The 25,863-nt window shown below is 37.9% G+C and overlaps 1 protein-coding gene across 1 annotated transcript; it reads left to right on the top strand.

Annotated features, from left to right (window-relative positions):
- Nucleotides 1-685: 685 nt before the first annotated feature.
- On the top strand, nucleotides 686-18,964 carry LOC128528813 (broad substrate specificity ATP-binding cassette transporter ABCG2-like). The gene is made up of 15 exons (XM_053501962.1): nucleotides 686-864; nucleotides 1,834-1,893; nucleotides 2,031-2,145; nucleotides 2,444-2,596; nucleotides 2,688-2,845; nucleotides 3,389-3,540; nucleotides 3,876-3,977; nucleotides 4,843-5,087; nucleotides 5,901-5,983; nucleotides 8,063-8,152; nucleotides 8,282-8,406; nucleotides 10,223-10,377; nucleotides 10,875-10,964; nucleotides 16,075-16,160; nucleotides 18,817-18,964. Exons 1-15 carry the CDS (start codon nucleotides 686-688, stop codon nucleotides 18,962-18,964), a joined length of 1,941 nt encoding a protein of 646 aa, XP_053357937.1.
- Nucleotides 18,965-25,863: the final 6,899 nt, after the last annotated feature.

Genomic DNA, 25,863 nt, shown 5'->3' with positions numbered 1-25,863 from the left:
TGTATGAACAAGGTCAGACAATAACCTCTCCCAAAAGTTAATGACAGAGTTTATTCACAGTAAGGCAATAGACATAAAACGCACTTGGTCAAATCTGAGTCAAATTAGAGTTCTACTTATACTTTAACATTGGTTGAGATCAGTTTTTAAAACTCTGGGGATTGTAGTTTGCGTCCAACATGTTATTATACAACATCCATGGTGTTGCCCCGGCTGGTGGCCTGATATTGACACTGCTTTATCCTAACCTGTCCAGGTTGGTTTTCAGGTCAAGAAGTCAATCGAGTATTCATTAATTTTCCCATAGTCTTTACACAATGCATAGCTTCTTTTATTATGTAACTTTTTGCTTTTTATTTGCTTCTTATTCAATCTTATTAATATCTTAAAATCTTATTAATATCTTAAAATCTTAAAATGCTTCACTTGACTGTCTTTGGCCATTTTTGTTACTTGTGACAATGAATCTTTAAAACCTAACAAAAAACTTCTTTTAGGGTAAAATGAATTGCTGTCAGTTTCATTTCGTTCTAAGGTTGTGCAAAACCTACACACTCATCTGAAAAACCCGGTTTCTACTATGATACTTGATTATCGTATCCATTAACCACTACATTTATTATGTACATGTGTAAAGAGAAATCTTTAAAAGCTTAATGGTCAAAACAATTATCTCAACAGTAACATGATTAAGGATATGGACTATAATGGAAAAGAATGTGGACAAAAAGTCATTACCAAAGATCCGGTTATACGTCAGCATGGAGCCACTGTGAGCTTCCACAACATCAAGTACAGTTTGACAATAAAGAGTAGGTCCTGTAAAAAGAAGAGTGTCACCAGGGACATTTTGGTGGACCTCAAGTGAGTCTAATCTTTTTCTTGTGCTATTTCTGATTAAGCATTTAAAAAAAGTAGGCAAAAGAGGTTGTAAGTGAGCATTTATTACACTATACACCAATCAGCCATAGCACTAACACAACCACAAGGTGAGTTGATTAACATTATCAGTTATTTACCAGTAAACTGGTGACAGGATTATGGGCCACCAAGCCGATATATTTGCCAAAAGCTGATCCCACAGAAAAGACAAAGTAGCACAAATCACCAAATAATGTCAATACTGGCCATGACCAAAGGGTATCAGAACACTCAGCACATCACAGCCTATCATACACAGGGCTTAGCAGCTTAAGTTTAAGGTTGTTGACCGGCCCCCAATATTGGCAGATCCAAATCTAATCAAGCACCTATAGGAGGCACTGGACAAACACGTATGATCCACAGATGCCAAACCCCACAACTCACAGCACTCAAAGAGTCTGTTGCTAACGTCCCAGTACCAGATACCACAGCACACATTAGAGGCTCTGTGGAGCCAAACCCTGAGGGGCCGGAGACACTCCAGTAGCACAAAGAGAACCCAAAACCTAGGTGGTTATAATGTTGATGGTTTTAAAGCTATGGCTGATTGGTGTATACTGTGATGTAAACATAAGTGTTAAATGTCAATCCACACTGTAATCAAACAGGTGCAAAGCCCTTGCTGTAATGGCCATGGGGTCTGCTCGGGCCATGTGTTTACAACACAGTGCACAAATAATTGCACAACCCATCACAGTCATTTTTATCTCTGTTACTTTTCACTCTGCCCACACTTCAAGTTCAATTGCTGTATGATTAGAAAAAGTTTGTGGACAACTCTGTGCAATTAGTCACACACATTGGCCTCAGGAAATGTAATATAAAATTAAAAAAGCAACTTTAAATTAGTTGACATGTCCCTGCCACTACAGCACTTAAGGTAAATGATGCTGAACTGTTTCTCCACAGCGGGATTATGAAACCTGGCTTAAATGCCATATTGGGCCCCTCGGGAGGTGGCAAATCTTCGTGAGTACCACTATAAATCTCTTCTTCAACTTTAGCTGAGTAGATATGCTTGGATGAATGATTGCATCTAGGAAACATAATTTAACTTTATCCGCAAGTATTTTTAAATTAGTGAATTGCTGTCATGTCATTTTCAGGTTTTTGGATGTGCTTGCAGCAAGGAAGAACCCCTCAGGTCTCTCTGGTGAAGTCCTGATTGATGGAGCTCCACAGCCATCTAATTACAAATGCCTCTCTGGCTACGTAGTACAAGTACAGAAAAATACTTTAGGAAATATATTAAAAAGCGTTAAATTGATCAACTACTCTTTATTATGACATTAAAGTTAAACAAGATGTCTTAGCTGCTTTTACAGAAACTTAAGTCAATACCTTCTAGCCAATCAGATTAGAGAATTTAACATCTTGGAAGTATAATGAGAAATACCATATACAGTACATTAGACTACATTCTATGTATATGAAGCATTTTCACTTGCTAATGTATATTTTTTTCGGTACATTAAAGATGGACTTGTACTATTGTTGTATGTAATTTTTTTTGTGATAGGATGACATTGTGATGGGCACTCTGACTGTGCGGGAGAATCTTTGCTTCTCGGCTGCACTTCGTCTTTCATCCTCTGTAAAACAAAAGGAAAAGGATGCCAGAGTTAATCACCTCATTTCAGAGTTAGGCCTCAGTAAAGTGGCAGACAAAAAGGTACTTTTAAGCAAAATTTCAAAATTACTAACACTTATCATTCACAAAAAGAGCTTACACAGAATACACTGTGCATTTGGTGGGGAATCAGGTGGGCACTCAGCTGATTCGTGGCATCTCTGGAGGTGAACGAAAGAGGACCAGCATTGGCATGGAGATGATCATTGATCCCTCTGTACTGTTCCTGGATGAACCCACCACAGGCCTGGATGCCAGCACCGCCAACTCTGTTCTACTGCTGCTCAAACGGTCAGTGGGCATGCTGACTTTAATGTTTTTGATTTGTGGAAAGTGTTCAGGCCAGAGGACTTGACAAGTCTGAAAAGTAACATGAGAAACTACATTATGTGTCCTATTACCTTTTGAGAAAAACTGATGGAAAATATTATATCTATTATACTGTAATTTGAGTAATTTCAGTGCAGTAGAGGCTTAGTGGCTAAGTCAACTGGGCGAATCTAATTGAAAGTCCAGCCACCACCAATGTGCCACTGTGGGATCCTTGAGAAAGTGTATCCTCTCAACTTAGTGTATCCTGTCTCAGATGTTATTTGGATAAAAGTCTGCAAGAATAAATTCCAAATATTTGGGCTATAAGAGGAATACAACATTGAGATATAAGAAAATCATCACAATTATGATAATGATTATCAAAATCCTTAAGCAAGACCCTTAACTGAGATAAATGTATGTCATTCTGGATAAAGCTGTTTATGACAAATATCATAAATGAAGAATTAGTACCTAATTGTGTTTAGTTATGCAGGTAGTGTTATCTTTTCTTGTCTATAGAATGGGCAACAATGGACGTACCATAATCATGTCTATCCACCAGCCGCGCTACTCCATCTACCAGCTGTTTGATAACCTCACACTGCTGGTCAGTGGCAAACAAGTCTATCATGGACCAGCTGATGATGCACTAAACTACTTCGCCAACATTGGTACATGCAAAAATACACCTGGACTGCAAAACATATATGGAGACAAAAAAAAACATTTTCTACTATGTAAAGTTTTGAAAACTGCAAGCTTTATAAATGACATATGAGAGCTGCACAAATTCTGCATGTATAAAAATAAACAAATCAACCATTGAGCCTTTATACAGTATATTCCATTCTGACTTTCCATTATAGTATGTAAGCTTTGGTGACATTTTACAGTCAGTTTATATTCATTTCTGCTTTTACTATAATTGATTAATTTTACAGCAGTTATATTTAGCACAGTATTGGATTTTGTCAGTTTTATGTTTAATTTTAATATGGTGTTCCAGGTTATGTGTGTGAGGACCATAACAACCCAGCAGATTTCTTCCTGGATGTCATTAATCGAGACGCCATAGCTGCGACATTGGCCAGACTGCAGAATGCAGAAGGTATTTGTTCATTTATATGTTGCAGGTGCTTACAGTATCTCCAGTGAGACGTTGCAACTACAGAACACTAGATTGTTTAGGGCCACAGCACCATTAACCATGAGTTTTTGTCACACACTAACCGTATGATATCTTAAATCATACTCAAGTTTGTGACACGACTACTTTGAGTTTCTCAGTCTTTATTGTTTTAATGTCAGGTTTTAGAAACCTTCGGAACTAAATCCAAAATGCTTGAGCAATTAGGTTACTGAGGTCACAGCAAAATCTTGTATTGTAAAATTGTATAAACATCATTACTCCAGTGCTGTTTATGTACAGGTACTGTACAGTTAGAGTATTTCTATTTGACATATTCCATACAGTGTTACCGTGTGAGTTTTCGATAGATGCAGAAACTATTTTGTCCTTTTTAACAACTTTATTTTGCTTTTGCTACTAACAAATCTGTTGAATAGGTTCAACTTGCTCTAGCCAATGGCCAATCACTGAAAACCATAGCTTGTCATAACTGCACACTGCCTTTTTACTTAAATTAAATGTTTAGTAAGCATGTAAAAAAAAGTAGATTGTTGTGCCATTAGCAATGATTTTTCTATAGACAATATAATCTATTCATTTCAATTTTGATAATTTTCTATTATAGCCTGATTTGTCCTCTGTGTCTTCTGAAAAGCTTAATTTTAATATATCACAACATTTTCAAAAATGTGCAAAGTAATAATCAGGTGACTTTCAGGAAATTTGGAAAATGCTTTGGCTTCTTATTTTGGAATCAAAATGGCCCTCTTAGTGTGTCAACTAGATTATTGATGGATTTAGGAGCCAATATGTCCTCTCATAATCTGGCATGATTCTATAATAGGGATTAAAGAGTCTGGAGGACCAAGGCAAAGCACTGAAGAGCATCTGGTGGAGGAATACAGGAAAAGCAAATATGCTCAGGAAACCAAGGCTGAACTGGAGCAAATCATGAGGGGAAAAGAGTACAGCACCAAACCCAAGCTCCGCACCATCACCTACAACACCGGTTTCTTTCACCAACTACACTGGCTCGCTAAGCGGACTATTCGGAATTTGGTGCTTAGCCCTCAAACCTCCATTGCACAGGTTTGGACATTCAAAATGTTATTTAGTTCATGATCAATGAACAATTGGGGCCAAATTCAGAGTTGCTTGTGGATTTTGGGGGCATACTAAAGTTTTTTAATAGTATCTAGACCACAATTTTTAAGCAAGAATGACTAGAAAAAAACTTAAATAAGGGTAGAAAAGACAGCCTGAAGAATATTTTGTTTACTCTAAATGGTAATATGTATAACATAAACAGAAGAGAAATTAATAATAAATTATTAATTAATAATCAGATAGGAGTCTATTCACCAATCACCAATATATTACAGTATGAATGGACATAGTTTTATTATCATATTAATCAATGCATACCCATTTCAAATTCCATTTTCTTTAATGAGAATTGCAATTATAAATACATTCATTGGGCAGGTCTTACAAATTTAGCATTTTGTGTTACATAAAAACATTAAGAATTGTCCCCAGGGACATAATATATGCATCAGCCACCAAATTTTTGACAGAAATCTCACCTTATACAGTAATGTTATTAACTCTCAGCTAAAAGTCCCAGCTGATTGAGCTCCAAGCTATGAGAGATACAATACATGCCAGAGAAAGAAAGAATAAATAACTGGACAATGCTAGAAAGAGCCACCCTACTTATTATCTAGTCATAATATACAGAGAATTTATTATTCTCACACTACGAAACACTTTATAAGAATGAAAATTGTGCATTTGCTTCACTGCAAATCTATTCCTAGGACTTTATTTAATGATTGGAATGTCTGATTGTCATGCAAATTGAATAGTGAGGCTTGACTTTGACCTGTGCACACATTACAGTTGTTAGTGTCCACTTTCTTGGCACTCATTGCTGGCGCCGTTATGTTTGGAGTGAAAGACAACCAAAGCGGCATACAGAACAGGTAAGTGAGGGCATGCTGACTGCAATCAGCCTCACTCACTACACTGGCGCCTTAAGCAACAATGATTCCAAGGTGATCCAGCATCTGGGAGTTTGACTGGAACCCGTGAAACAAAATCTGTGAAGTGAAAATTGAACATTGTCTACAACAGGGGCCTAAATTTCCTACTGGCCCCCCAATCCTCAACAACCTGGTTAGACTACAACGTTATAAAAAATAAAGTTACTCATAGTAATAGTGGCAATTTTTTTTTGCAAGACTAGGAAAAATGACTGTAAATTGACTGTAGTATACACATATAGACTGCACATTACTGCATAATGTAGGTTATTTTATATTATACTAGCCTACCTGTCATAGATGGGTAAAGAGTTTGTAGAAGTTGTTAAAAGTCTAAAAGCTAAAAAAAATCTAATCAGCTTAAATGTGATCAGTGATATTATTTGAGGTTGAAGCCCACGTACATGTCTGCCTGTCTTTCTGAACAGCAGAACTCTCTGTCTAACTTATTAATACAAAGAAAAAAATTTTGTAAGGTTAAGTATCTTACACAGTTATTCAGTGGAATCTTGGATTGTAAGTAACTTGGTCTGCGAGTGTTTTAAATAAATTTTAACTTGATAATTGGGTCTTGAAATACGAGAAGTACGCATGCACTTTGTCTGCTGAGTGCCATCTGATCACAACTGAGCCAATGGTTCTTCCCTCTTGCATGCGCTGTGGGATTGTGGGTAATCGTCTCCCACACTCAATCTCAGTGTACGTGCGTCACGAGTATAGGCAACATCCGTGCGCGCATGTACTGTTTACTATAACATTGTGACCACGTGTGTGTGCGCACGTAAAGCAAAAGCAAGTGTCATTAGAGACATTCCTTGTTAAAAAACCAGTTCCAGTGTTCCCAGTGTAAAAGATCCAGTGTAAAAGTTGTCCAACACATGCACACTAACGGAAACACGGCCAGGATTCTTTTCAAAGATAAAGTGCAGGTAAATTTGTTATATTTTTACTTTGCATTTTGTATTAACTATCTTTATGTGAATATTTTTGCATTCTTTCCTATTATTTCTCATGGGAAAATTCACTTTGATATAAGAGTGCTTTGATATACAAGCACACTTCCAGAACAAATTATGCTTGCAATCCAAGGTTTAACTGTACTTCTTTTTGTTAATTTAGAGGTAAAAATATGAACTAAAAGTATTTAGTTTAGCTTTTCTAATTAATATCTATTGGTGCAGATGTCCGTTTACGTTGGGTAATTAGGCTATTAGTAGATTATTTTTAATAAGATTATTAAATCCAGCACATAACTGTTCATATCATTGTTTTTACTCAACATTTTGATTTTAGTGAATAACAATGTGCTCTAAGTTCAGATATTTTACATGTCCTCACATCAGGCCTCACCTAACGACACATGTTTTATCTCATTGTGGTGCTTCACATTGCTGCTTTTTTATTTAAACCATAGGTTCAGAACATATGAGACACACTGGTTTTAAACTTTTTGCAAAAAGAATAAACATACAATAATCTGTTCATTTATCTTTGAAGATTTTGTTTTCATAGTTTACTTGCCTTTTTTTAAAGGATTTGGGCACCTTATAGGTGCATTACTGTTATTTCTGTGTCTTTCGCATACATACATACATGGTAAACTATCGCATTGATTGGCTCTATTGTGTCACGTATAGCCACACCCACCTTAAGGGAAAAGCACTATATTTGTCCAAAATAAGGACTAGATGCGGTGACATAATTTTGCACAAAACTACTCATAACATTCCTTCTACCCAATGTTTTGATTTCAATTCATGGCACAGATTTACCTTCAGGCAAATACAAAAGGACTAATAAGGTTTCATCAAATTCTTTCCAGCCAGTTTTGCATGAAGCTGTGACAAAATTGTCTGGACAGACATACAAAATATTACTGAAGGAGCAAGTTCTGACCAATGTACAGATAAAACCTTTCTTTTATTCATATAGATATATCATAGTGAGATCCACTGGCTCTGGCTCTTGAACTTCAAGGACCATTTCATTTGTCATTGATGTATGAGGTTTTGCTTTCAGATTAGGAGCTCTGTTCTTCATCACGAGCAATCACTGTTTCAGTTCGGTGTCAGCTGCTAATCTTTTCATCACTGAGAGGAAGCTCTTTATGTACGTTTTACATTCATTACCCTTTGGCAGTTTTTCTGCACATGTATTGTCATGTTTCAGTTATCATTTATCTAACTATGACACAATTCTACCATGTTCACTTTTCTTGCCATGTTCACCTTCGTGCAGGCATGAATACATCAGTGGCTACTACAGAGTGTCTGTGTACTTCCTGTCTAAGATCCTGTCTGATGTAATCACTCTGCGCACGATTCCTGCTGGGGTTTTCATCTGTATATTTTACTTTATGATTGGTAAGTTTTGATTGGGAACATGATAATAACATTATCATGTTGGACATTTTTAAAATGTGGAACCTATATACTTTATGTATATTAAATGTATATTAAATGTATATATTGAATATATATACAGTATATATATATATATATAGTGGTGTGAAAAACTATTTGCCCCCTTCTTATTCTTTTGCATGTTTGTCACACTTAAATGTTTCTGCTCATCAAAAACCGTTAACTATTAGTCAAAGATAACATAATTGAACACAAAATGCAGTTTTTAAATGATGGTTTTTATTATTTAGGGAGAAAAAAAATCCAAACCTACATGGCCCTGTGTGAAAAAGTGATTGCCCCCCTTGTTAAAAAATAACTTAACTGTGGTTTATCACACCTGAGTTCAATTTCTGTAGTCACCCCCAGGCCTGATTACTGCCACACCTGTTTCAATCAAGAAATCACTTAAATAGGAGCTACCTGACACAGAGAAGTAGACCAAAAGCACCTCAAAAGCTTTGGGACTCCAGCGAACCACAGTGAGAGCCATTATCCACAAATGGCAAAAACATGGAACAGTGGTGAACCTTCTCAGGAGTGGCCGGCCGACCAAAATTACCCCAAGAGCGCAGAGACAACTCATCCGAGAGGCCACAAAAGACCCCAGGACAACATCTAAAGAGCTGCAAGTGGTGAACCTTCCCAGGAGTGGCCGGCCGACCAAAATTACCCCAAGAGCGCAGAGACAACTCATCCGAGAGGCCACAAAAGACCCCAGGACAACATCTAAAGAACTGCAGGCCTCACTTGCCTCAATTAAGGTCAGTGTTCACGACTCCACCATAAGAAAGAGACTGGGCAAAAACGGCCTGCATGGCAGATTTCCAAGGTGCAAACCACTTTTAAGCAAAAAGAACATTAAGGCTCGTCTCAATTTTGCTAAAAAACATCTCAATGATTGCCAAGACTTTTGGGAAAATACCTTGTGGACCGACGAGACAAAAGTTGAACTTTTTGGAAGGTGCGTGTCCCGTTACATCTGGCGTAAAAGTAACACAGCATTTCAGAAAAAAGATCATCATACCAACAGTAAAATATGGTGGTGGTAGTGTGATGGTCTGGGGTTGTTTTGCTGCTTCAGGACCTGGAAGGCTTGCTGTGATAGATGGAACCATGAATTCTACTGTCTACCAAAAAATCCTGAGGGAGAATGTCCGGCCATCTGTTCGTCAACTTAAGCTGAAGCGATCTTGGGTGCTGCAGCAGGACAATGACCCAAAACACACCAGCAAATCCACCTCTGAATGGCTGAAGAAAAACAAAATGAAGACTTTGGAGTGGCCTAGTCCAAGTCCTGACCTGAATCCTATTGAGATGTTGTGGCATGACCTTAAAAAGGCGGTTCATGCTAGAAAACCCTTAAATAAAGCTGAATTACACCAATTCTGCAAAGATGAGTGGGCCAAAATTCCTCCAGAGCGCTGTAAAATACTCGTTGCAAGTTATCGCAAACGCTTGATTGCAGTTATTGCTGCTAAGGGTGGCCCAACCAGTTATTAGGGTTAGGGGGCAATTACTTTTTCACACAGGGCCATGTAGGTTTGGATTTTTTTTCTCCCTAAATAATAAAAACCATCATTTAAAAACTGCATTTTGAGTTTACTTGTGTTATCTTTGACTAATAGTTAAATGTGTTTGATGATCAGAAACATTTTGTGTGACAAACATGCAAAAGTATAAGAAATCAGGAAGGGGGCAAATAGTTTTTCACACCACTGTATATATATATTGTGTGTGTGTGTGTGTGTGTGTGTGTGTGTGTGTGCATGTCTAGGATTTAAACTCACACCAGCAGCATTCTTCACATTCATGTTGACTGTAATGCTAACAGCGTACACATCTACAGCTATGGCCCTGGCCATCTCTGCTGGTCAGTCTGTCGTAGCTATTGCAAATGTCTCAGTCAACATTACTCTTCTCCTTATGGTGGTAAGTTAAACATGTTAATCAGCAAAAAGGCAGAAGATGTAGCTTTAAGGTTTGCAAAGTGTTTGTGAGATATACAGTTTTTAATACACACAGATATACAAAATATATTACTGAGTGAGCCAGACAATGCAGATTCCTACAGTACAGTTTACTTAACTGCATATGAATGACTCTAAAAACAAGCCTACTTTACAAGCATGTTAATTGAGAAATAATTTATCAATCTTGAAGAAAAGCAAACATCCAGTAGTGTAAACAAAAAGACATTAGCCTTGTAGTTTTAATTAATGACCATTTGAAGCATACAGTACAAACAAAAGTTACATGACATACTTGTGTAAAATGCTGGACAACAGGAATGACATAGAATCAATAAAGGTTTAAACATAAAATATAAAAACAGAAGCCACACACAAATTAGCATGCTTATTAAAACCTTTAATGTTGAGCTGTTTATAGAAAGTAGTTGTCTAACTATAAGAAACTGGTTATTTTAGATCTTCTCTGGTCTGCTGGTTAATCTGGAAAGTGTCATGTCCTGGATTGCCTGGATTAAGTACCTGAGCATCCCTCATTATGGATTCACGGTAACAGTCACTCTCAGCAACAAAGAACACTACACCAATGCTACATATAGCAATCATTCCTAGCATTAAAATCATTGACACGTAAAGTGAATAACAGTGATTATCTTCTTATATATGCACCTGTCAGTTCTCAATGTGGTGAAAGCTGAAAAATGGAGAAGTAGTGGACTACATTGTTGCGTCAAAGCATTTCCAAAATGCAGGGTGTTTTTAGTGTTCCTAGCTTGCAGTGGTTAGTACCGACCCAAATTTGTCCAAGAAAGGACAACCAATGAACTGCCAATAGGATCATGCAAGTCTAGGTTTGCTGAAGTGTACGAAAAATAGAACAATAGAGTTAATCCAATTTTTACTGTACTTCAGCATACTAATTATTTCAGTATACCAAGCACTTTTTGGCATATGAGCAGCTAAGCCGGTCTGGCATTCTTCTAGTTGCTCCTACATCTGGTTGCGAGCATGTCCAGAAGCTGTTCAAAACATGTTTGCGTCAGTGGAAAGCTAAGCAAAGTGAGTTTCCTTTTTTTTTTTTTTTTGCATTTTTCTGTAAGATTTTGTAAAGACATAGCACCATGGGTCACAAGAATGTTAGCAAGGAAAGTAGCAAGAAGAAAAGGGAGCCAATTTCAGTTTCATTCTTTAAAGCAGCCAGTGCCAAGAGGAATCATAAACTAAGGTTAATTAAGGTTTAATGTCTATTAATGTCATTAACATACTTTACTTCATTTATATGTATTTTTTTTAAATGTTTTAATTGTTTGTATATGAAAAATATGATTATAGTGTTGGAAATAAGTAATATTTTGGGTGACTGGAATGGATTAAGTTCAAATAAAAAAATTCAAATTTTTTAATTTTATTAAAATTTTATTTGTCACATACACAGTCATCTCCAGTATGATATGCAGTGAAATGCTTATACGACTGCCCGTGAACCTTAAAAATTTAGAAACAGTTAACAAGAAATTAAAAAAAAAAAATAGTTGAAACTGTAAGATTATAGAACAAAATATAAAAAAAAATTTAAACATATCAAAGAGAAATATATAAGAAATATAAAAACGTATATGTACAAAAGACAAAATAGCAGTTTAAGTAGAAATAATAATGGAAATAAATGGAAATGTCCATAAATTAAATGTGTATGCGCAAATGTGCAATGTCCAGAAAGTGATTATCTGCATTTACATGCGTTTTGCAATAGGCCTTAAGGACTTGCCTTTGGAACAGATTAAATTTGTATGCTGAGGTACTGTTGTAAATATAGTCATTTTCTAAAAACATTTGTTAGCAATATATACTAAATGAAAATTTATGAAATAAATCAGTTTAATTTGTACTTGACATAAGTTTAAAAACAGACTTTCCATTTGCTTTGTGTCAACTTCTATGACGTGGATATACTTTGGGTTTGATTACTTCAACACAACCTTGTTTTATGTTTGAGATGTATTAAACATGTTCACTGGATTTTCAGTTTCCTACATCGGTAAATACAAAATGAATATAAAAAAACCTTACAATGCTTACTTACATGTTAAAATGTAATGTAAAAACATCATATTACTGTCTTTCTTAAAGGAAGACAGAATAGAGATAAACATACTTGTTAATCGAAGTTATATTTAAGAGAGCGTCTCGGGTTACTTGACTGTAACCCTGTTCCCTGAAAAAACGGGAACGAGATGCTGCATGAAAACGCTATTGAGAACGCTCTTTGCATGACCGGTTGTTGAAGCATGTGTGTCAAACACACCAAAAATTTGGCATATACTGTATAACCTCGGTCAGGTGACGTCATTTGATTAGGTGCACCTGGAGGTTATAAATAGACATGAACAGGAAACATCCTCAGGTAAATTTTTGTCTGAAAGGACGACCAGTCACACATACAGTGCGGAATTGGAGCGCAGCATCTCGTTCCTGCTTTTTCAAGGAACAGGGTTACAGTCAAGTAACCCGAGACATTCCCTTTCAAAAGCTACACTTGATGCTGCGTGAAAACGCTATTGGGAACGAGAATACCAATGCCGCCACATTGAAAAGTGTATGGACCCCCAGGGTTGTGTTGGGGTGCGCACAATTACCAAAGTGGTCTAGACCTGACTCTGGAATGCTGACCTGTGAGCCTGGAGTAGCATGGACATCCAAACTGTAAAATCTGACAAATGTGTGCAGAGAGGACCAACCTGCCACATCACACACTTGCTGCAAGGGGACAGCTTTAGCCAAAGCCATTAATGATGCAAGCCCCCTAGTTGAATGGGCCCTAACTCCTAGAGGTAAAGTGTGACCACGCACCTCGTAGGCTAGGGCAATAGCATCCTTCACCCCCAATGTGACATTGTTTATCTAGTGGCAGCCAGATATCTCCCCCGGGTTGTGGCTCCCATAGCATATGAAAAGCTGCTCCGACTTGCGCCATAGAGGGACTGTCGTTCTAGTGGGCAGCCTCAACCGTTTAGCTCCACGAATAAAGCGGGCAACTAAAGGTTGCTTTCCCAGACAAACCGCATCAATCAGAACATGGCAAGCCAAAATGGTGGCCACCTAAGTTCTAAGAGTGCTAGGACATATGCCCGAGGACAGTTTCTCCTGCAGAAACTCTCACTGAAAAACCTCAGCACTGAAACAATCTGGCAGTGGACTGGGTCTACATGGTTTGCCATACACTAATTTTCAAAACCATTCCATCTGTGGGCATAAGTTCTTCTACTAGAGGGAGCCCTAGCACAAAGAATAATTTTATTACATTGGCTGGAAGACCAGCATCTCTTCTAATCTCTTCGAACACAATCTGCTCTGGCGATTTATGTAAGAGATTGGCCCTTGGATGAAATCCCCTGGCTCTCAGCCACAACTTAAAGGGTCTTATGTGCAGAAGGCCCAAGGGTATCACTGTGGATGCAGCTACCATTAGACCTAGGATTCTCTGAAAATAACAAACAGTCACTTTCTGACCTAGCTTGATGTTCTTTAGGGTGTTTAAAATGGATTTAATATGTGCATGAGAGTTGCAGTTGTGCCTGCATTATGATCAAATCCATATGACCCCCAAATACGTTGTCCTCTGAGCAGGAGAGAGAATGCTTTTCTTAAGTCTCAATATTTGAGATGAGCTAGGACGACATCCTGATGTCGAAGCGCTAGCTTCTAAACCTGAGCCAAGATCAGCCAGTCATCTATGTAATTTAAAATACAGATGCCCTGGAGTCGTATAGGAACCAGAGCTGCATCCATGCATTTTGTATATGTGCGGGGTGACAAGGCTAGGCCAAACAGAAGGAACCTGGTAAGCTTCACAACCTCCTGTGTTGTGGCAATATTTCTATATGAAAATATGCATCCTTTAGATTGATTGTCACAAACCAATCTACTGGTTGAATTTAAGAAACAATTATCTTGAGTGTCAACATTTTGAAGTTGTATTTTCCGAGATAGCGGTTCAACCCGCGAAGATCTAGAATTGGTCGCAACCCCCAGTTTTTCTTGGGAACCAAGAAATACCGGCTATAGTAGCCTGACTGTCTGTCTGGCAGGGGAACATGTTCTATGGCCCCTTTTCCCAGCAAAGTCTGCAATTCTTGTGTCAAGAGATGCGCTCATTCCTGTTTTACGGAAGTGGAGATCATGGCGTTGAAAAGCGGAGGACGATAAGCAAACTGAATTCTATAGCCTCTCTATGGTCCTTTGAACCCAAGGAGGTATACCTGGCAGTAGCTTCGACGCTTTCTCTGAAAGGGGCACAATTTTGATACTTTGGCTAAATTATGTGTGTGTGTGTGTGGGGGGGGGGGGGGGGGGTTAGCTGTTTGGCGTCCTGAAACATGCCAGGAGGCAACCGAACACCTAACATTTCGCTGGAAACCACTGTTCCCCGAAACACCAGTTGTCCTGGCCACCCGACAGAAACCTGACGTCTAGTTCGCGTAGGGTGGTTTTTTTTTTTAAGCAGAAGCAAGAGAAGAGGTCTCTTCCGCCCGATTGGAAGGAGCGCCGAAGCGCGCTTGAGAAGGGGATGCAAGAGTCTCCCGATCCGGCAAGAGTGCGAGAGTAAAAGGCGAGCCCGATCTGCTTCCACCAGATCGACATGCGTTTCTCAGGAGTGAGCTGTGGCTCACGATTCCCCTTTAAAAACTGCGAGCCGGGCACAAAGCACTCTGATTGAGAGGAGATCACAGTGCTCGCATTTTCCCTTGAGTCCGAGGAGAGCGAGCTCATCCCCCAAACACTTAGCGCAGAAAGCATGGCGATCATCATGATCAAGAAGTCCCTCGCATGGAGGTAAACATCTTTTTACTAGCACCATTTTCACTTTTGCTTTCTGCTTTTTTTTTTTTTAACTGCAGCGCAGTATTTCAAAAAAAAAGACACACACACACACACACACAATGCGGTCCTTGAAGACAAAAAGATCTGAGGATATTTCCAGTTTATGTCTATTTATAACCTTCAGGTGCACCTAACGTCAAATGACGTCACCTGACCGGGGTTATATATGCCAAATTTTTGCCGTGTTTGACATACATGCTTCAATAACCGGTCGCGCAAAGAGCATTCCCAATGGTGTTTTCATGCAGCATCAAGTGTAGCTTTTAAAAGCGAACAAAGTAAATCTTAGCCTGGCATTTCAAAGTAATCTCTGCAGTCTGATTGGCTGTTCTCACTTGCCTTTTCAAACACCACATTTTTAACTATATATTATATGTGTAGCTATGAGACTTTTTAAAATGACATAAAAATCATGAATATTATTCTAAATAAAATTAACTGTAAATTAACTTCTACTAGATGGTTTATTTATTTATTTATTATATGATTGTAGTAATAAATGCACCGCTGGTTAGTCACCAATCTAATCTAATCTCTTTTTGTAATAGCTTGGCACATACCATGCCATGTATTCTGACAAAATGTACCTGACTCTCTAGTAAAGTGACATTTGCAAAGACAAATGCAGCATTACAAACTAACTTCCAGGACAAACTTCAGTCCTTATTTTGTAATCTTTGTTTGCCAGATTGTTATTTCAAGAATATAATCAAAAACAAAAAATGTTGGACCCATGCATTAAGACATGCAGCATAACGTTGGTGGTATGTATTAACAGGCTTTGGAGATCAATGAGTTTGTAGGACTGACGTTTTGTGGGAATCTCACTGATGGACTGATATCCAACACTACTAAAGGAATCATGTACGTAAACTACACACACCACACCATAAACAAACACAGCACGCTTGTAACGTTCGGCTATGATATAAAACCTAGTTACACTAATACGGGATCGCTAATCTTAAGGTTGGCTAATGAATATTTACTTCCGGTGTTGTATATGCTTAGCGGAACACAATGATGATGCTAGACATCAATTTAAAACAAAACCCAAAGTGTATTAAGTGGAAAACAAACAACCCAGGTGCACCAAAATCAATATTTACAAAACATATACAAATATACATATATATATATATAACTGTGTGTGGGTGTAAGTATGTATGGAATGCAATGTACAAAGTCCGGTTTGTTATTGTGTGAGTGAGTACGTGGCTGGGAGAGATTGTTTGGTCTTAGTTGTAAGAGTCCAGAAAAAGAGTAATCCACTAGGGCATAGCAGTCTACCCTTTTTAAGTTAGACTGCTAATACTAAAACCACATATTTAAAAAGAAACGTTATGTGGCAGCGCTACACACTTACACAGTAATTAATGTCAGTTTCCATTAGACTAAGTGCTGTTATAGCCTTTAAAATATGAATGTTGCACCAAATTGAATCAAATCAAATTGACGGTTGGTCTTTGACTTTTGTTATTTACAGTAGCAAGGAAAAGTATGTCAACCTTTTGGAATTTCTTGGTTTTCTGCAGCAATTTATCATTAAATGTGATCTGATCTTCACCTAAGTCGAGAGCATTGACAAATATAATGAATCTAAAATAGTACCTTTTATCTTTCATGTCTTTATTAAACACACTCATTAAACATTTAGAATGGTAGTGAAAAAAGTAAGTAAACCCTTGGAATTAATAACTGGTATAACATTGGCAGCAATAGCCTTAACCAGGTGCATCCTGTGGCTGTGGATCAGACCTGCACATCATTCAGGAGTAATTTTACCCCATTCTTTCTGGCAAAACTGCTTTAACTCATAATCTTTGTTTTCTCATGTGTGTGGCTTATTTTAAGTCATTTCACAGCATCTCTATTGGGTTGAGGTCTGGGCCCTGACTTGGCCACTCTCAAATACGCTCTGGTGTTTGGGTCATCACTCAGCTAAAAAGTTTCAGCTGACATACAAACACTCATATTATCCTGAAGAATTGTTGATACTCTTGGGGATGCATCTTCCCCTCTATGGATGCAAACTGGTCAGGCCCAGATGCAGCAAAGCAGATCATCATGAAAAGCATAAAATCATGACGTTTCCTCCACCATACTATATGGTTTGGATGATGTTTTCATAATGATATGCAGTGACCTTTTTTATGTCAGATGTAGTGCTTTGTGTTTTTTTCAAAAAGTTCAGCAAAAAACATTTTGCCAATGTGCGCTTTCGCAAACTTCAGGCATGTTCTCTTTAGTCCACAGATGTTTCCGTTGTGGACACCCTGCATGTTTAATGTTTTACGTACTGTAGACTCATGAACCGAAATGTTAGCCAGTTCCAATAATGCTTTCAAATCTTTGGCTGTCACTCGGGGTTATTTCATTACCACATTGAGTCTTGGTTGTGCCCTTCAGGTTATGTTGACTGGGCGCCCACTTTGGTAGAGTAGAGTAGACACAGTCTCATTTGTCCCAAAGTGTCTTCATTTGCCTAACTGTAGACTGGTGAATTTCTAAAGTCTTTGAAATCACTTTGTAACTCTTTCCAGCTTCATGTTAATTCTTGATCGTAGATCCTCTGAAAGCTCTTGTTTGCGAGGCATGGCTCACAGACGTATATTCTTTTTCTCACTCAATAAGTTTGGGTGTTTTTATCAGTCAAAGTAGCTCTAATCCACATCTCCAAACTCATTTTCTTAAGACTCCAGGTATGCTAACAACTAACTCAAATTAGCTTTTTGAAAGGCCATTAAGTCAAGGAATTCCATTCATTTTCCACTGGCTCAATGAGGTTTTTTATGGTTGTTCTCAATAAAAAAAATTTTTGTTCCATCATTTTAGACACCTTTTTTTCAATACTTTTGACTTAGATGAAGATCAGAGGACATTTAATTTTTTTCACATTTAATGACAAATTGATCTGATCTTGGACAGAAAACAATGCAATTCTAAAAGGTTCACATATGTTTTCCTGCCACTGTATGTTCTAGCAAGCCACAATACTAGCATTCCTACTGTACATCCCAGGATAAAGAGTATTAATACCTTCATCACATTTTAGTAATAGTATCTAGAAATATGTGCTTTTTCTTTTCTCTAAATGCAAATTTACCACCATGCATGATTTATGGCTAATAGTTGTATTATAGTTTAGAACAACTGTGTAAAACTGATTAAACTGAAATGCAGGTTATTTAAAAATACAATTCAGTTCTGCCTATTTTTTTTTTTTATGTGAAACATAATGCAATGTAAAAGTTTGTTTTAACGTTACCCTAAGCAATACTGTCTATGTGCTGAATTTCATGGTTTTCCCTTGATGTGATTAGTTTTCAGTCTGGCATGATTTATTTCCATATTTAAGCTTAAATCTAATCAAGCTCAAATATGTCTTAAACTAATTTGAAATGTTTTTTGTGTTTCATTTAAACAAAATTTTACACTAAAACAGATTCATTATTTTATACACTTAAAAACAATGCAAAACTAATTTATAATGAATATGAAAATCAATTTGTGCTCACAGCTGCACAGGGGAACAATACCTTCAGACCCAAGGAATCGACTATTCTACATGGGGATTATGGCAGAATCACATGGCCCTGATAATTATGAATATCATATTTCTCATCATCACCTACATCAAGCTCAGGTTCATGGGCAAATTCTCCTGAATCTTATTTTAACCAGTATTTCCCCATTTTTAGTTTTATTTTAAAGATTTCAGGGTGTGTAACTACAACAGTGCAAGTTTTAGTGTTAAGGCCTAGAGCTTTAGAGGTTCTACCTTTAGTCAAATAACCAATATTTGCATGTTGTTATAATAAGAATTTTTCTGTGCAGATCTACAGTAGAGTTTTTATAGATTTTAATAAAAATAAAAGTTGGTATGATTCTGGTTTTATATTTTGTATATCCTAATTTCTTTAAGCAAGAATTCATGTTCACAATTATATTTTATAAACAGATATAAATTAAGTTAAGCTTTACATAACTTATGCATTAAAAAAATGTTTAGTTGAACCTCAAATTTGTCTTTAATTTATACTTTTTTGTTTTGCATTGTTTTAAATGGAGGGATACACATCACACTGAAAAAGTTAGCTTGTTGTGGAGATGCGGTGTTAGTAGTGATCGCCCGACTTTCCGCAAAGTTCTGCAAGGTCCGCGAGCTTCTGCATGTTAAACATGTTTAATTTTTCTATGTAATCACAGCGCCAAAACTCCCGCTGAATCATGATGAAAGTCCTACGAAACCGTGTAGGTGAGATAGGGGTATTAAACCTCTATTCTCTCATCTCATCATATTCATTCCATAAGTGTGCTATACAACCCCAACAACTGACATGCTTCACATTGTTTCTGAAGCTAGCGAAGAATGTTGTCAGCTGTTTGTCAATCAACTATGATTGTATACCCGGTTTGTTTCACCGCCACTACAGGTTACATGAAAATATTAGTGACAGTTTGGTGATTTAATTTATATATTTGTGTATGTATGGCATGCTATTGATAAGTTAACCCATGTCGAAATAAACGTTATTGGAAGCATTTTGTGCATTGTTTAATTTGCATAGAAAGTGTTGTCTTTCTTAACGTTGTCATGCAAAAGAAGTGAAAAATCGATTCCTGAGCAATCGATGGCAGCTAATTCAGTACCTTCACTGTAGACAGCGCCTTGTAACATCGGACGTAAGAGGCAGCGACTTAAGAAGACATCTAAGGAACAGTTCAGGAAATACAATTTGAAAAGTAATAAAATTACGTGAGATGTATCTTAAGAGTCTTCTTAGCGTGCTAAGAGTGTGCGTGGGAAACTGGGCCCAGATAAGTAAGGACAATGCTATGGGTTTTAATGTGTTAAGCTTGCTTGGGTACACTGTACAAAAAGAAAGTTGAGAAAACTCAAATATTAAGGTAATTTAATTTATTTTTGTAAGTTTTATTCTTTGTCTTTAAAGGGCGTTAACCAAGAGGTTTGACCTGGGAAATATGGAACATTGAATTGATACAATGCATGATCAGGGGTAATAGGAGTCTTTTGGCACAGATGTGGATGATGTTGCTGATAGTGAAAGGACCAATAAATCCGGGAGAGAGCTTGTAGGAGGTGGCCTTGATTAGGATATCTTGGGTAGAAAGCATAACTCTTTGGCCAAAACAATAGCAAGGTGACAAACAAGAGGTGCTCCATGCAGGAGCCAGGGCAGACCTAGGACTAGGGGGACATGAGAATTGTCTAGAATGAAAAGCTCCGTATGGTTGCTGGAAGACCTTAAGCTGAAAGAATCATGTGGAGTGTAATGGAAAGCAATGTCAAGCCAGGATCAGAGTGTGAACATGGTATATGTAGAGAATGAATTAGAAGAGGAGAGAATGATGACTTTTATGGATCTGTCCTTCAGTATCATTATGCTAACCAGAGGTCATTTGTTTCTGAAATAACAATAACAATAACAATGATCAAAATGGCCTCCTCAGTCAGAGTAAAAGCACGCAAATTGATGTTGCCATTCCTCTAGAGACATTTTGGCAGCATGGATTTTCATCAGTTATTCAAAGGGGCTGGCTAGCTGTGTCAGGAGGGGGTGTGATGTTTTAGTCCTGTGTCTTTGCCTGTTCCAAGAATTGCTAGATCCATGAGCCACTAAATGTCAGAGGCAGAGTCTGATAAGCCATACTAACATGTGGTTGATCCACCTTGTGCAAAACTCAATAAAGTCATATACAGAGCATAAACCCTGGCAAAGTCTATAAATGACTTTGAGAGTGAATAAGCAACTGAAGAAGATGTGTGGATATAAATTGTTGATTTCTTCCGATGTTGTAAATTAGAAGTTGATGTGAGCATATGTCAGTGAGATATTAGTGTAAATGTACAGCTGGTTACTCCAAGGTTGCATTGACTGACCGAATAAGAGATCATAGAATTGTCCAGAAAGATTATAAAATACTGACAGGGATGGAAATAATCAGGGATTAACAACAGCAGATTAGTTTGGCTGGGTTTAAGTTTTAGCTGATGAGATGCCAGCCAGACACGCAGAGTGGAAACAGGAATGTCTGAAGAAGGAAAGCGGAGAATGTGTTGAGTCATCCACACATAGTTGTCATCCACACAGCAGTGGTATCAAAACCCATTGTAGAATATGACCAGACCAAGGCATTTATTGATAGATAGAGAACTGTAAACGACCAAGAAATTTGTATTGTAGGACACTATTGGAGACTCTGCAAATTACAAACAGTTAGTAAAGTTATAGTAAAAAAAAATAAAAATTGTGAGCTTGATAAATGTCTTTAAGTAAATTCATTGTCATTATGAAGCATGAAGCTGTACTTTTCACCTCTTTTGAATATACAAACTTAAATTTCTAGTGAATTTACAAAAGATCAACCTACCATGGAGTGAACATGCAGAAGCCTGGTAATTCTTAACGAGGGTATGGGTTTCCCATAGAAGGCATTAAGGCAATCACAATAAATACAATAAAAACAGCATATATGTAAGTTTATTTTAGCTACAAGAATTACAGTTGCTTGATGTAAGCCAATAACTGGCCCCCATCTGAAACAGCATTTTTTTATTTTATTTTTTTGCGACCAGGCACTGTACAGTATTTATATAAATATAGTAACGTCTTTCCAATAAGCCGCTGTGTTGGTAATATTTGAGGATGTCCTTGGACGTGTACAAACAGAGACCATGCTAAAACGAAGTCGATGCAATGATATGTCTTACTTTATTTGTGCTCCATTAAACAACAACAACAACATTAAAATGTTAACTATCCATAATCAATGACACAGCATTAAAAATGCTACTCTGTTGTGCGGTCAAAAACTGTGTGCTTCCTAATTACCTAACACACACCTGGTTCTTACACCGGTGCTACCATTATACTGTGTCACAGTGCCACCCAGTGGCCAAAGAAACTTTACAATGAATGGCCCCAACACGCCAGCCCCTTAATTGATTATGTTGAATTGTATGACATAACAATTACACATTCATATACAATGGAGCCTTAAGTAATTCATGATTTATACCAAAGATAAAAAGAAACAGTAAATATTTGACTATCGTATGCCCTATTTAGTCTGTTGCTTCTAATAGGAGGCAAAGCTTACTAACTGGAAGTACCAAGATGTTACATTTGATTTGAACCTTTACTGAACGAACTAAACCGCTGTTGTCTGTATAAGTCTCCACAACTTTTCCAAGAAGCCATGAGCCACGTGGTGCTGTCGAATCGGCAATAATTACAATGTCTCTAGGGGTAAGATTTTACCGCTCTTGTAACAAGGTATTCTTGTACCCATCTTTTCCAGAAAAGATCTGCAATATATTGCACTTGTCTCCATCTTCTTCCGGCATACAAGTCAGACCTTTTAAACAAACCAGGCGGCAACGCAGGACTTTCCTTCATAAGCAGACGGTGATTTGAGCTTCCAAATTGTTAGGATCATTGGATAGTTTAAAGATAGGTCGATCGTTCAAAATTGCTTCTGCTTGACACAGGACAGTTTGAAGTGCTTCATCATCCAATGTTTGTTGTCGAAGAACAGTACAAAGAATCTGTTTCACCATTTGAATTATGCGCTCCCATATTCCTCCATAGTGAGAGCGTGAAGGTGGATTAAAATTCCAATCTACTTCCTTCTGCAGTAAGGTCATTTGAATCTTTTCATTATTAATGCTGTTAGTGCCTCTCTTAGCTCCGGCTCAGCGGCAATAAAGTTTGTCCCATTATCAGATCTCAGGTTCGATTCAGGCCAGGCTCAATTCTGTTCTCTGTGTGCATGGAGTTTGCATGTTCTCCCCGTGCTTGGTGGGTTTCCTTCGGGTACTTCAGTTTCCTCCGACATTCCAAAGACATGTAGGTAAGGTTAATTGACGTTCTCAAATTGCCCGTAGTGTGTGAATGTGTGTGTGTGCCCTGTGATGGATTGGCACCCTGCCCAGGGTGTACCCTGCCTTGTGCCCTAAGTTTCCTGGGATATGCTCCAGGCCCCCCACGACCCTGAATACAGGATAAAGTGGGATAGAAAATGAGTGAGTGAGCGAGAATATTAATACTACATGTTTAATAGAGGACAAACCCAAGAATTTGGTGCACAATTTTTTATTTATTTTGGTCACAGGATCACAACAATTTACAGAAATATACATTAGAGTACAAATTCATCTTCTATTCTAGTGTGATATATGTTGAAGAAGTGCAAATGTATAACCAAGAAATTTGTTTTAGATAACACGAAATCCACTTTGTTGAGGTTACCCAACTGTTTACTGAGAATGACTAAGTTACAAAAGTTTTTAAGCCAGATGGCACTTGAGGAGGTTTGCTGTAAGCCCTGCCTTAGCACATTCAAAACGTTCTTCTTGTGTTGGACGTGCTCTGCCCGGGTTCTATTGGATGACCATGTCATCCAGAAACATTGAAGGGCACAAAGGATGTAAAACAATATCCATCAGGCTCTGGAACATCACTGGTGCCCCAGGAAGGCCAAATGAAATTTAAATGTTTAAATTCAAATGTTTGTTACTCAATTTTACATTGATGGTGAAAGCTGTGGAGTAAATTTGCATACAGACTGCTGACTGCAGAAGGATTTATTTACACTTCATGGTTGCTTTTTCCCATTGTGACTATGCAATGACAGAAAACTACACTATTTGGTAGCTTGTTTACGGCTATGGCACTAATAGTGATGAGTTGATGAATTGCGTGCAAGACTCATGACATTATTTTAAAGTCATTATTTCAAATTTGCCTATGTTCTACCTCCACATTTAATTTCAAATTCTTATTGCTTATTGGCGGGACATAGATGAAATGAAGAGCAAATGGATAACTAAGTAGGCCCTTATCGAATCATGTGTCAGGAAAAGAGAGAGGGAAGCACAAATAAATAAAGGCTTTCCTTTGTGGGATCAGTGGTATGGCCTCAGGTTATTTGTCTGGGACAACAAGAGTGATGGGGTGAACAAACTGAGACATTCCTCACTTGTTGGATGTGCTGTCTTCTTTTATACACATTTACAACATACAGTGAAACTTTGGATTACGTGCATTATTCGTTCCTTTATTGTCTTTGTGCACACAAACACACAGTAAAGGTGAGAGAGAGAGAGAGAGAGAGAGAGAGTGTGAACCGGCATGGTGTCAAATTACGTGCGCGAACACACATAGCGCACACACTCCGCAGCGCAAGAGAGAGAAACACACACACACATAGCACACACACACACAGTAAAGGCGAGAGAGAGAGAGAGAGAGAGAGAGAGAGAGAGAGAGAGAGAAAGACAGAGACAGAATGTGTGAACCGGCACGTTGTCAAATTACGCGTGCGTACACACATAACGCACACACAACAACAGAGAGGGAGAAAATTGATTTTTAACCTATAATGAGACTTACTTTTGCTTTACATGCACGCACACACGTTATAAGAAAGAGCACACGCGCGCTGTACAAACATGCTTACAAACAAAATAAAATATGTTTTACACACACACACACATGTGGTCACATTGTTATAGTAAACAGTACACGTGTACACAGATGTTGATTATACCAGTAACAGACGAGCACTAAGACCCAGCAGGGGAGACGATTACCCGCAATTCCGTAGCACAAGAGAGAGAAAAACCGTTGGCTCAGTTGTGATAGCGTGACGGTCGGCATCAAAACAAGAAATGCATGCCTGATACATGATACTTAGTGCTCCTAAACCAAGACTTGCTTGTTTTGCAAGTAAAAATTTATTAAAAATCTTTGCTGGTCTTGCGGAACACTCGCAAACCGCGTAACTTGCAATCCAAGGTTTCACTGTAGTAAAGTTGATATGTAATGACTCTAGTGTAATGAATTAGTTTCACTCATATATTAACTCTTGTATATAACCTTTTCACAATATTTAATTTTTTTGAGATGCACTGTACATTCCTGGGAGCTAAAGAGAGGTGATATTGATATTGGCATGAAGGGCATTTCTGGTCACTTTGTCCAGCTCTGTCTCCAAGCTATTGCTGTCAGTCCACAGCCATACAGTATGTGTCATGTTAGAAGCTGAACATTATTCTGTGTACATTTAGCACCTTGCTGGCATTTGGGTGAGGAGTGCAGCCTAGTTTGTGCAACACCATTGTTTTTAACAGCTACACACTGATCACAGCTTGTTCCCAGTTTGCCAGTTTTCCTTCCTTGCACACTTTTGATATATCCTGACCAATGCAGACCGGAAACATCCCACCAGTGCTGCAATTTTAATGTTTCTCTGTTCCAGGTGTCTGGCTATCAGATTTTGGCCTTTGTGAAAATTGTGGATTTCTTACGCCATTTTTTCTCACCTTCAACACATCAACTTCAGTGAAATGTTAACTTGCTGGCTAATATTGTCAGGATGAACTAACCTAGGCGACCAGATGACTTAGCTTTAGCGATTAGCCCAATGTAGCGTGGATGGTGAACCCAAACGCGGAAGAAAGCGAGTAGGTAGGATAACCACGCGTTTTAGTTTAAGGACTCTCACAAAAGGGGAGCAAGGGAAAAACACAAATTTAACC

This window comes from Clarias gariepinus, chromosome 8 (assembly GCF_024256425.1).
Source record: "Clarias gariepinus isolate MV-2021 ecotype Netherlands chromosome 8, CGAR_prim_01v2, whole genome shotgun sequence".
Taxonomy (NCBI): domain Eukaryota; kingdom Metazoa; phylum Chordata; class Actinopteri; order Siluriformes; family Clariidae; genus Clarias; species Clarias gariepinus.
The sequence above is the reverse complement of the archived record's forward strand: the minus strand, read 5'-3'. Positions and strand labels throughout refer to the sequence as shown.